The 13,374-nt window shown below is 34.6% G+C and overlaps 1 protein-coding gene and 2 pseudogenes across 1 annotated transcript; all 3 read left to right on the forward strand.

The window, feature by feature from the left end:
* The first annotated feature begins 284 nt into the window (after positions 1–284).
* On the forward strand, positions 285–3,376 carry LOC149194437 (putative potassium transporter 12 pseudogene; annotated as a pseudogene).
* A 1,218-nt stretch (positions 3,377–4,594) lies between these two features.
* Positions 4,595–6,676, forward strand: LOC149194438 (putative potassium transporter 12; annotated as a pseudogene).
* A 3,821-nt stretch (positions 6,677–10,497) lies between these two features.
* Positions 10,498–11,502, forward strand: LOC149194439 (putative indole-3-pyruvate monooxygenase YUCCA9). The gene is made up of 3 exons (XM_089407671.1): positions 10,498–10,654; positions 10,775–11,322; positions 11,479–11,502. Exons 1-3 carry the CDS (start codon positions 10,498–10,500, stop codon positions 11,500–11,502), a joined length of 729 nt encoding a protein of 242 aa, XP_089263797.1.
* The last annotated feature ends 1,872 nt before the right edge of the window (positions 11,503–13,374 follow it).

The following is a 13,374-nucleotide window of genomic DNA, read 5'->3' on the forward strand; positions in this document are numbered from 1 at the left end:
ACAACTGAAATCTATCCATACTTGAGGGTTTCTTTAGTTAAGGTTTCACGTCAGAAGTCAAAAGCAAAAGTGAAATAAGTTTATTCATGTTTAGAAATTCAGGTTTTAAGCTTTCTAGTATACTTATTTCTTTGAATATTTATTAATTGATGAAATATAGAATATATCTTTGGACAAAGGATTTTTTATGTCTCAATACTAACAAAAGTTTTGTCTAGAAGTAATCAAATTGATAGAATCTAAATTGATCTATGTAATTCATCATTAGGACTTCTATGGGAATAATGGAGGTGTCTGCAAAAGGTATTCCCATGCATTTTTAGATGTTAGGTGTACACAGAATAGGTTTGAGGTGAAAAGTTGCATGGGCTTAGATAGCAAAATTGTGCTCCATTTCCAACCTTACTTCACATTTTATCACTTAAACCAAATTTGCAGAAATGTTATGCTGAAATCCAATATAATGTCAAAACAATGTGAACAAATTACAAGATATTCTGGTTAGCCAGATGTTAGGTGTACACAGAATGGGTTTTAGGTCAAAAGTTGCATGGGCTTAGACAACAAAATTGTGCTCCATTTCCAACCTTTTATGCAAGTAAATAATTATTTATTAACAGGGTTACTTCACATTTTATTACTTCAACCAAATTTGCAAAAATGTTAAGCTGAAATCCAATATAATGTCAAAGCAATGTGAACAAATTACGAGATATTCTGGTTAGTACCATACAAAACCCAACAAATGCCTAACACAATTTATCATCTAATACTTTCTTATTTAAGTCATGTTAACTGAATGATGGCACATTAAGTTACTAATAATCACTTTAGCGAGTGGAATATACTGAAGTTATTTAACTTCCCTCTCTCATCTTGTTCAGCATACAGAGGTTTGGCACTAGAAAAATGGGACTTGTTTATGGCCTAGTTCTATTCATATGGTTTATTTCCCTTGGGCTGGTTGGTCTATACAACATTATTTCATATGAAAATAGTGTTTTCAAGGTGTTCAATCTAGTCTACATCTATTAATTCTTTTCGAGTAATCCAAATCAAGCATGGTTTTCTGTTTGAGACTATTTGTTGTGCATCACATGTGATTGAAACTGAAACCTACTATTCTTGTCTTTGTTCTATCTCTACATTGAATAACTAAAGTCTGGAATCGCCAATAAAATTGCACTATTATTCTGATTCATAGGAACTGAAACAATGTTTGCTAACTTGGGTTACTTCTCAGTGAGATTTGTCTAGGTAAGCCTAGAGCTTAAAGAAGCTCATTGTAGAGCATGACAACTTCAGGCTACTGTAAGGGTTTCTTTTTGAGCAACCATACTTTTCTGTAAAGGTTTCTTTCAAGTAGGCATACTTTTCTTTTAGGTTCAGGGAACTGCAGTAGTACAAATTTATATGGATTTGGTTTTTCACCTTGAGTCTTCCCCATAGTTTGTGATTTTTTCCTTTCAATGCTAGTATAATCTTATGAATAAATGTTGGCTATATATAGCCTTCACATTTTTGGTGTTCCCATGTTTGTTACTCTCATATATGGGCCAATCTGCATTTCTTATAACAAATCCAAGCATGCAGAACAGGAATTCTACGCTTCAATTCTAGGAAAGGTTCAATCAGTTTCTGTATTAATAACATGCATAGACTTTGTAGCATGTTTTTCATGGATTATAATCATGTTTTGAAATGGAAAATCATTCTTATACTTGAAATGCATCACAGGTTCCTGTATTCTTAGTAGTTATTCATAATACGAATTGTGGTAGTGCTCGCCTATATAGTTCATATTGCCTTTTGACTATTGAGTAGATATATTTTTCTCATATCCAAATCATTCAGTTGGTGCATTCTAGTCAATTATTGTGCTAGCCACTACTGTTGCTTTGATCACAAGTCAAGCTATTATTTCAACAACATTTTCATGTATCAAACCGTCAATGGCTTTTGGTTGCCTCCCCAGGCTCAAATTCATACACAGCTCGAAGCAGTTTATGGGCCAGGCCTACATTCCAATCATAAACTGGTTCCTGATGATTCTTTGCATCATTGTAGCTACCACCTTTAAGGGCACAAATGACATAGGAAATTCATATGGTAAGTCTTATACAAAGACATGAATTTGATTTATTAGTATTTAGTTCTAACAATAGTCAGCATTTACTAGCATACACAATTTATAACACCATTACAGAGTAATATCTCATCCAATAAGTAAATTTCATGGAAAACAGCTAGTAGAACCTTGAAATGAATATCACTCTTTACTACACATGTGCTGACATATAGACATGTTGCAGGAACTTCTAAGGTGGGAGTAATGATGGTGACCATAGTGTTAGTGACTATTGTCATGCTTATGATATGGCAAACCAACCTATTCTTGGCACTTTGTTTCCTGATTTTCTTTCTAACCATTGAACTAACTCATTTTCTAGCTGTATTGATGAAAGTGAGTGATGGTAGTTGGCTCCCATTGGTTTTTTCCTCCTCCCTCCTTTTTGTAATGTACATATAGAACTATGGAAGTGTCCTAAAGTATCAAAGTGAAGTTAGGATGAAAATCTCAATGGATTTGATGCTAGAGCTCAGTTCAAATCTTGGCATAGTAAGAGTTTCTAGAATTGGGTTGGTCTATAATGAACTCGTTCACATACTTTCAACAATATTTGGGAATTTTGTAACGAATCTCTCAGTTATTCATTCCACCATAATATTTGTATGTATCAAGTATGTTCTCGTTCCTGTTGTGACACAAGGTGAGCACTTTCTATTGAGATGAGTCTGTCCAAGAACCTACCACATGTTTCATTGTATTGCAATGTATGGTTACAAAGATGTCCGAAAGGAGAATCATCAAGCCTTCTAACAACTACTTATTGAAAGTCTTGAAAAGTTTCTCCATAGGGAGGCTGCAGATTTCTCATTGGAGAGTGATGATCAGTATACTTCAAAATCAGAGAATGAAACAAAGGATCCTAAACTACTAGGAGAAATAAGCTACAGGCTTGATTCCCTGGAAGCACCCCTAATGGGAAATTATAGGGGTTCAAGGAATTTCTTTGCTCCTCCAGAGTCACTACCAGAAGCTAGTACCTCGTCAGGGTTGCCCACAAGTGTTGTGCCTATGGATGATCAAAGTCTTGAGTATGAGCTTTCATCCATGCATAAAGCCAAAGAATTAGGAGATGTATATCCCTTGGGTCATGCAGATATTAGAGCTAGAAAGGATTCTTGGTTTATCAAGAAATTGGTTATTAAATACTTCTATGCTTTTTTGAGGAAAAATTGTAGAGCAGGAATTGCAACACTATGTGTTCCTCACACTAATCTTCTACAGGTTCGCATAACTCACATGGTGTGAGATCTTGAAGCTACAATGTTGAAAACTTTATGCTTGCCCAAAAGGATCAACAAAAAAATGCTTTTGCATAGGATGTGATGAGAGAAATGGGAGAATTTGGTGATAGAAAACACATTGAAATATAAAATTGAACTGCACATTGGATTTGCATCTGTTGCTCCATAAACCATATCTAACTGTATTTGATAGGAAACCATAAAGATTTTGACTTTAGGATATGGAAGTTGAGTGGAATGCAACATTTTCTACTTGTCATATAGTGATGTTCAATTTAATTGCCTTCAGTATCTACCATCAGGCTAATGCCCCAGTTCTCCACATCTGATGATGATGCAATTGCTAGCCTAAACAACTGAAATCTATCCATACTTGAGGCTTTCTTTGGTTAAGGTTTCATGTTAGAAGTCGAAAGCAAAAGCGAAATCAGTTTATTCATGTTTAGAAATTCAAGTTTTAAGCTTTCGAGTATACGTATTTCTTTGAATATTTCTTAATTGATGAAATATAGAATATATCTTTGGACAAAGTAATTTTTATGTTTCAATACTAACAAAAGTTTTGTCCGGAAGCAATCAAATGGAAAAAATCTAAATTTCTCTATGTAATGCATTATTAGGACTTTTGTGGGCATAATGGAGGTGTCTGCAAAATGTATTCTCATGCATTTTTAGATATTAGGTGTACACAGAATGGTTTTGAGGTGAAAAGTTGCATGGGCTTAGACAACAAAATTGTGCTCCATTTCAAACCTTACTTCACATTTTATCACTTCAACCAAATTTGCAGAAATGTTAAGATGAAATGCAATATAATGTCAAAACAATGTGAACAAATTACGAGATATTCTGCTTAGCCAAATGTTAGGTGTACACAGAATGGGTTTGAGGTGAAAAGTTGCATGGGCTTAGACAACAAAATTGTGCTCCATTTCCAACCTTTTATGCAAGTAAATAATTATTTATTAACAGGGTTGCTAAACATTTTATTAATTCAACTAAATTTGCAAAAATTTTAAGCTGAAATCCAATATAATGTCAGAACAATGTGAACAAATTACAAGATATTCTGGTTAGTACCATACAAAACCCAACCAATGCCTAACAAAATTTGTCATCTAATACTTGCTTATTTAAGTCATGTCAACTTAATGATGGTTCATTAAGTTATTAATAAGCACTTTAGTGAGTGGAATATACTGAAGTTATTTAACCTCCCTCTCTCATCTTGTTCAGCATACAGAGTTTTGGCACTAGCAAAGTGGGACTTTTTTATGGCCCAGTTCTATTCATATGGTTTCTTTCCCTTGGGCTGGTTGGTCTCTACAACATTATTTCATATGACAATAGTGTTTTCAAGGCGTTCAATCCAGTCTATATCTATTACTTCTTTTCAAGTAATCCAAATCGAGCATGGTTTTCTCTTGGAGATTGTTTGTTGTGCATAACATGTGATTGAAACTGAAACCTACTATTCTTGTCTATGTTCTATCTCTGTATTAAATAACTTAAGTTTGGAATCACCAATAAAATTTGCACTAGTATTCTAATTCACATGAGCTAAAGCAATGTTTGTTGACTTGAGTCACTTCTCAGTGAAATCTGTCCAGGCAAGCTTAGAGCTTAAAGAAGCTCATTGTAGAGCATGACAACTTCAGGCTATTGTAAGGGTTTCTTTTTCAGTAGACATACTTTCTTGTAAATGTTTCTTTCAAGCAGACATACTTTTATTTCAATTTCAGGGAATTGCGGTAGTACAACTTTATATGGATTTGGTTTTTCACCTTGAGTCTTCCCCATAGTTTGTGCTCTTTTGCCTTTCAATGCTAGTATAATCTTATGAATAAATGTTGGCTACAGATAGCCTTCACATTTTTGGTGTTCTCATCTCTGTTACTCGCATATATGGGACAAGATGCATTTCTTATAACAAATCCAATCATGGCAAAACGAGAATTCTACGCTTCAATTCCAAGCAAGGATCAATCAGTTTCTGTATTAACAATATGCATAGACTTTGTAGCATGTTTTTCATGGATTATAAGCATGTTTTGAAATGGAAAAAACATTCTTATACTTGAAATGCATCACAGGTTCCTATATTCTTAGTAGTTATTCATAATACTAATTATGGTTGTGCTCGTCTGTATAACTCATACTGCTTTTGACTGATGAGTATATATATTTTCTCATATCCAAATCATTCAGCTTGTGCATTCTGGCCAATTCTTGTGCTAGCCACTGCTACTGCTTTGGTCACAAATCATGATTTCAGCAAAATTTTAATGTATCAAAAAGTTAATGGCTTTTGGTTTCTTCCCCAGGCTTAAAGTCATACACACCTCAAATCAGTTTATGGGCCAAGTCTACATTCCAATCATAAACTGGTTGGTGATGATTCTTTGCATCATTATAGATGCCACCTTCAAGGGCACAAATGAGATAGGAAATGCATATGGTAAGTCTTATACAAAGACATGAATTTGATTTATTAGTACTAAGTTCTAACAATAGTTAGCATTTACAAGCATACATAATTTATAACACCATTACAAAGTAATATCTCATCCAATAAGTAAATTTCATGGAAAACAGCTAGTAGAACCTTGAAATGAACATCACTCTTTAGTACAAATGTGCTGACACAGAGACATGTTGCAGGAATTTCTGAGGTGGGAGTAATGATGGTGACCACAGTGTTAGTGACTACTGCCATGCTTCTGAAATGGAAAACCAACCTATTCTTGGCACTTTGTTTCCTAGTTTTCTTTCTAACCATTGAGCTAACTTATTTTGTAGCTGTATTAATGAAAGTGAGTGATGGTAGTTGGCTCCCATTGGTTTTAGCCTCTTCCCTCCTTTTTGTAATGTACATCTTGAACTTTGGAAGTGTCCTAAATTATCAAAGTGAAGTTAGGATGAAAATCTCAATGGATTTGATGCTAGAGCTTGGTTCAAATCTTAGCACAGTAAGAGTTTCTGAAATTTGGTTGGTCTATAATGAACGCTTTCATGGAGTTCCAACAATATTTGGGAATTTTGTAACAAGTCTCCCAGCTATTCATTCCACCATAATATTTATATTATCAAGAATGTTCCAGTTCCTATTGTGATAGAAAGTGACCGCTTTCTATTCAGATGAGTTTGTCCAAGAATCTACCACATGTTTCGATGTATTGTAAGGCATGCTTACAAAGATGTCCGAAAAGAGGATCATCAAGCCTTCTAACAACTACTTATTGAAAGTCTTGAAAAGTTTCTCTTTAGCAAGGCTAAATATTTTTCATTAGAGAGTGATGATTAGTATACTTCAGAATCAGAGAATGAAACAAAGGATCCTAAACTACTAGGAGAAATAAGCTGCAACCCCAATTCCCTAGAGACACCCCTAATGGGAAATTACAAGGGTTGAAGGAATTTCTTTGCTCCTCCAGAGTCACTACCAGAAGCTAGTACCTCATCAGGGTTTCCCACAAGTGTTGTGCCTATGGATGATCAAAGTCTTGAGTATGAGATTTCATCCATGCATAAAGCCAAAGAATTAGAAGTTGTATATCTCTTGGGTCATGGAGATATTAGAGCTAGAAAGTATTCTTGGTTTACCAAGAAATTGGTTATTAATTACTTCTATGCTTTTTTGAGGAAAAATTGCAGAGCAGGCATTGCAACACTCCTTGTTCCTCACACTAATCTTCTACAGGTTCACATAACTCACATGGTGTGAGATCTTGAAGCTACAGAAGTGCAGAATTTAAGCTTGCCCAAAAGGATCAACAAAAGAATGCTTATGCATAGGACATGATGAGAGAAATGGGAGAATCTGGTGACAGAAAACACATTGAAATATAACATTGAACTGCACATTGGATTTGCATCTGCTCCTCCATAAATCATATCTAACTGTATTTGATAGGAAATCGTAAAGATTTTGACTTTAGGATATGGAAGTTGAGGGGAATGCAACATTTGCTACTTTTCATATAGTGATGTTCAATTTAATTTCCTTTAGTATCTACCATCAGGTTGATGCCCCAGTTCTCCACATTTGATGATGATGCAAATGCTAGCCTGAACAGCTGAAATCTATCCATACTTGAGGCTTTCTTTGGTTAAGGTTTCATGCTAGATGTCGAAAGCAAAAGTGATATCAATTTATTTATGTTTAGAAATTCAAGTTTTAAGCCTTCTAGTATACTTATTTCTTTGAACATTTCTTAATTGATGAAATATAGAATATATCTTTGGACAAAGGAATTTTATGTCTCAATACTAACAAAAGTTTTGTCAGGAAGCAATCAAATGGATAGAATCTAAATTGCTCTATGTAATGCATTATTAGGACTTCTATGGGCATAATGGAGGTGTCCACAAAAGGTATTCTCATGCATTTTCATATGTTAGGTGTACACAGAATGGGTTTGAGGTGAAAATTTGCATGGGCATAGATCACAAAATTGTGCTCCATTTCCAACTTTACTTCACATTTTATCACTTCAACCAAATTTACAGAAATGTTAAAGTTAAAATCCATTATAATGTCAAAATAATGTGAACAAATTACGAGATATTCTGGTTAGCCAGATGTTAGGTGTACACAGAATGAGTTTGAGGTGAAAAGTTGCATAGGCTTAGACAACAAAATTGTGCTCCATTTCCAACCTGTTATGCAAGTAAATAATTATTTATTAACAAGGTTACTTCACATTTTATTATTTCAACCAAATTTGCAGAAATGTTAAGTTGAAATCCAATATAATGTCAAAACAATGTGAACAAATTACGAGATATTCTGGTTAGTACCATACAAAACCCAACAAATGCCTAACACAATTTGTCATCTAATACTTGCTTATTTAAGTCATGTTAACTTAATGATGGTGCATTAAGTTATTAATAAGCACTTTAGTGAGTGGAATATACTAAATTTATTTAACCTCCCTCTCTCATCTGTCATGTATGTATTGTAACTTTTGAAATATTTAATAATATATGAAATACGTCTTTCAAATTTTCATGTAGCATTTGAAGATTGTATGGTTTCGTTGTTGTTTTTGGTTGAAACATCATTTTGTTAATCTTGATTCTATGTTGTACCCTGTAAAAACATGGAATGGACAATCTCTAAGACACACAATTATGAAGGATCTGTAAAATAATCTAAACACATAAATAACAATGGAGTATAATTTTTTTTATGTATTCAACTATGTCAACACTCAAGGAAAGATAATATGCATTTGTTGTGCATAAGGAAATCGTACTCCATATCTTGTAAAAGTAAACTAAGTTTCTAGCTACAAGTTGTAAGATGCATGCTTATATAGTTGTGTATGTGCATTTCAAAATCTTTGGTTTAGTTATTTGTGTCTAATATTTGCTTAAAATGTGACCATGCAATGGAAATTCGACCTTTTTTATTTCACATGGCAAGAATACTTTTATGGTGCAGCGTTTGACATGTTTGGTGGTAAGTTCTCTCATTTATTTCTTTTTATTTTCTTTCATTTTCTGCATGTTAAAGAGGAACTTATTTATCTTTTCTTAATACTTTAATTGAACATTTCACTAAAATATCAATATTTTTATAAAAAGTTGTTATGAAGTGTATAAAGTCCTACCTCAAGCATGAATTTGCAGATCTCAATGTTTTCTAATTTTGTTGTGGGGAATCATTAGAGGAAGTGTTTAAGTGGGGCCATTGTATTTAGTGTTTTTGTAAACTTCTCCATGTGCTGTAAAGGAAGTTTTATAGTCCCATTATATTGCAAATAGTGATAAGAGTTTTAATAGACACTTTAATTAAAAAAACAGATCATATCACATTATTAGTATTTAAATGAATATCTATTGGTTGTAGATCGAAGACCTTGGATTCATCTTCCAACCCTTGACTATCCAAAGAATGGAGCTTCTCGTCTTTAACATGACTCTCGATTGGTGGATGCTATTAGTTACATAGTTTCTAGAGGCAAACTATTGAATTATTTGAAAGGTGGAAAGGCATGTGCAATGCATTGGCAACACAGTGGGAATGTTTGAAGTGATTAAACAATATTTCATGTGTAAATTGTAGCCCAATCAATATATAGTTGGAAACTCATATTGTAATACTTGGCATTTCATATAATAAAATTTGTGGTTCAAATATTTATTTACGATTGTATTTGATATTTTTTGTGTTGTTATCAACTTATGAAGTTGCATGATTCGCGTGTTTTCATATTAGATGAGCATTAATATTGTAAAGTATTTTTTAATATAGTCGCAAAATCATATCAATGCATGTATGTTGATTAAAAATGAATATAAATAAAATAAATATAAAACTACCAAATTAGTAGTTTATATTAATTAATAAAAAACACAAATAAAATGAATACACAACCACTAAATTAATTGTTTATAATGATTATTAATGAAAGTGAATGAAATGAATATAAACTACTAAATCAGTGATTTATATAATGAATTTGAAACTACCAAAATAAGATAAATGACTACTGCAAATGATAAATTTGTGATTACAAATGAAAACTAAATTTTGCATATATATGACTATTAGTAGTTAATTACGCCGTAAGGCGTTCCCTTCTGAAATCAACTCCCCTCTCTACCACCTGTCATCTTTGTGACCCACATGATTATAGGTTAGACGATTGCCAAAATTTCAGCTGTTAGATCAAAGTGGTTACAAATTCATTGCGGAAACAGTTGGCTTCAAACCAGTCATCTACCCTTGCCTTGAATTCCCTTATTGAGTTTCAATCTGAATTAGAATTGAGTGCGCGCAGATCTGTTCATTTGACCCAATTAGCTATTGTCGATGTGAAGTGGGTTCATCATGATGCACAACCCAGATTCATAAGGACGCTATCTGAAGCTAATTTGCATGACCCATTGCCTAATGCTTGTTCAAGCAGGGAGAGGGTAAGGAGGGGTTCTGGTTCTTTGGACCTCTGTTCAAGTAGGGAGAGGATAAGGAGGGGTTCTGGTTCTTGGGACCTCAGTGAAAGTCCCTCTACATAAATTCTGAGCAATGGCTTATTGGACGAGTCTCTAGAAGAGGATTTTGATAGCCCAATTTCAATTGCGTTTCACAGCCCTAGAGAATCTCCGGAAAAAATCATGGCAGTCAGTGGAACCCATGGAAGTGAGGGGCCTTTTGTCTCTGGAAGGAGGATTGAGAATTGGACCAGTGATAGGATATATAGAGGTTCTGAATTGGCTTTGGTGTGCGACAGGGCTATTGTTGGATCTAAGAATGAGACGGAGACGTGTTCTGGTAATGGAGGATTTGGTGGTGAAAATTAATACCACAAATCATTCGATGAAAATAGGGATGAAGAAGTTATAATAGTCGGAACTGGGGCATCTGGCTTGGCCGTCGCAACATGCCTTACAGACCTCGGAATTTCTAGTTTCGTTCTGGACAGAGATTTTTGCGTGGGGTCCCTGTGGAAAAACCGGACGTACGATCGGGGGACACTGCAGGGCAGTAAGCAACACGCCAACCTTCCTCTCATGCATGTTCCTGATGAATATCCTATGTTCCTTACCAAGGACCATTTTGTTGCCTACTTGGAAAAATATGCTAGAAGATTTAATATTCAGCCACAGTTTTGCGAGTCCGTGGAGTCTGAAAGCTTCACTCAAGAGACGAGAAGATGGCATGTAATTGCAAAGTGTTCTTCGGATAATTCTGAAAGGGAGTACCATGGAAGGTTTCTAGTTGTGACAACAGGCAAATTCAGTGAAAATTTCGTGCCAGATGTTCCCGGGTTGGACAGCTTTCGAGGAACTATTATCCATTCGATTGATTACAAAAATGAAAAAGATTTCGAGGTCAAGAGAGTTCTTGTCGTGGGATGGGGAAATTTTGGCATGGAAATAGCGCTGGAGCTTGTAAATAACGATGCAGGGCCGAGGTCGCCTATCGTAGTTCGTAGTCCAGTAATCATATGTCCCCCTAAACCTTCCTTTTGTACAACCATTTCATTTTTTTCGCTAGGTTTTACATATTTTGCATCTTTCATCGGAAAATTTAAAGAAACGCAATAATTGAACATTATATTCATTTTAGAAGTGAATGTTTACAATTACATGCAGCGATTTATGGATCTTTATGCCTGAATCACGAAATTTGCCTCGGAAAAATAAATAAATAAATTCCGCAAAGCTATGAGTATGTAGACAAGAACCAGATCCAGGAAAAAAATATTTATATCTGCGTACATAAACTTATGGATATTTGATATAAGTATGCCGGAATTATTATACAGTGATGATTTTTATCGAAAACTCGGATTTTCTACAAAGTCGTGGTGAATTTTTTCGTCTTTCAAGTTTCCTGTCAGCGATGGAAACTAGAGGTCGAAAGCTATTTCTGTCCCAATTTACATTCTGAATGTATTTTCTTCTACTTATTATTTTTCCAAGTCCAAGAATGTAATGAGTAGAGTCCAAGAAGCCTCACAACACTGAAATAAAAACAACACTAGCATATACAGTTTTAAACCAAAAAGAGTGCCTAAGAACTACTGACCTTCAGCTAAAAGTGAAAGAAAAACCTTACAACAAACACACAGAATACACACTGCTAAAATATGAATAAAAAGTCCCCAAAGGAGAGCTGACAGTCTGAAAAGACACAACTGTTATAACTAAAAAAAGTCTTGAAGGTATAAACAGAGTTTAAACTGTCAGGGCCAGATTCAATCAGCATACATAAACCCGCTTCAAGAATCGGTGTCTTTTAAGATAGAAGATCAGACACAGTGTTGTGTTCTCGGAAAACATGCTGGACCTGGGTGGAAAGCCTCTTGAAAAGCCCTGATCTTGTTGTCCCAATATTTCAGCTCAAGAACCTTGAGCTTAAATCTACAATAAAACCATTCCAAAATCACTTTTCAATCGCAAAAATATACACACTTTTAAGCCTGTAAAGAGAGAAACTTTCATTACGCAAGAAGTCCAGCTTCTCTATTGGTTTTCTGTTAATTACATGTATGGACAAGTAATTTGTCGGACAATGTTCTGATCTGGATATGCCATGATAATTTAGACGTAGCTTCCCAACTCAAGTGACTTGTACAAGTTGCATTGTGCATTTTGGGTTCACACCAGATCATAACCACAACAACTCAAATTCTTGTTCATGGTAGAAATGATCAACAACTTCTACGTGCTAGAAATGGAACAGATCAAGTAGAGTCAAATAATGATTTGAGATGGCCTTTTGGGCTCATTACAAAGGAAATTTAGGTAAGTACAGTGATTCTGTAGTTTGCTTTCCTTCAAACAATTGCAATATACTTGAGATTAACTCCAGTGAGAATGAATCAATAAATAATGAAATGGAAAGGTATAAACAGAGTTTAAACTATCAGGCCCAGATTCAATCACAATACATAAACCTGCTTCAAGAATTGGTGTCTTTTAAGGTAGAAGATCAGATACAGTGTAAATAATCCACGCCATTTATCTGTTAATTACATGTATGGGCAAGTAATGTGTCAGACAATGTTCTGATCTAGATACACCATGATAATGTGGATGTAACTTCCCAACTCAAGTGACTTGTACAGGTTGCGTTGTGCATTTAGGGTTCACACCAGATCATAACCACAACAACTCAAATTCTTGTTCATGGTAGAAATGTTCAACACCTTCTACGTGTAGGAAATGGAACAGATCGAGTAGAGTCAAATAATGATTTGAGGTGGCCTTTTGGGCTCATTACAAAGGAAATTTAGGTAAGTACAGTGATTCTGTAGTTTGTTTTCCTTCGAACAATTGCATTAGGGTTTAAGGGACAGGGTTTATCACATTTTCTGTTAGTTTCATTTAAGGTTTAGGGCTCAAGCTAACCCTTATCCAATATTTTTGTTTCTTTCATGAGGGCATATCTTGGCATTTTGTTTTCGTTTCATGTAGACTCTAATTTCCTGAGCAATGTGATTTCAGTGAAGCATTTGTATTCGGTCTTTTCACTCTGTTTCAATT

This window comes from Pinus tabuliformis, chromosome 2_2 (genome assembly GCF_031772625.1).
Source record: "Pinus tabuliformis cultivar Carrire ecotype Pingquan chromosome 2_2, CPIR1, whole genome shotgun sequence".
In the NCBI taxonomy this organism is placed as follows: Eukaryota; Viridiplantae; Streptophyta; class Pinopsida; order Pinales; family Pinaceae; genus Pinus; species Pinus tabuliformis.

Coding starts and splice junctions, on each gene's coding strand:
- LOC149194439 (XM_089407671.1), top strand. CDS start 10,498: ATGGCAGTCAGTGGAACCCATGGAAGTGAGGGGCCTTTTGTCTCTGGA. Junction 10,655..10,774: donor TGAGACGGAGACGTGTTCTG/GTAATGGAGGAT, acceptor CATGCCTTACAG/ACCTCGGAATTTCTAGTTTC. Junction 11,323..11,478: donor CTATCGTAGTTCGTAGTCCA/GTAATCATATGT, acceptor AATTACATGCAG/CGATTTATGGATCTTTATGC.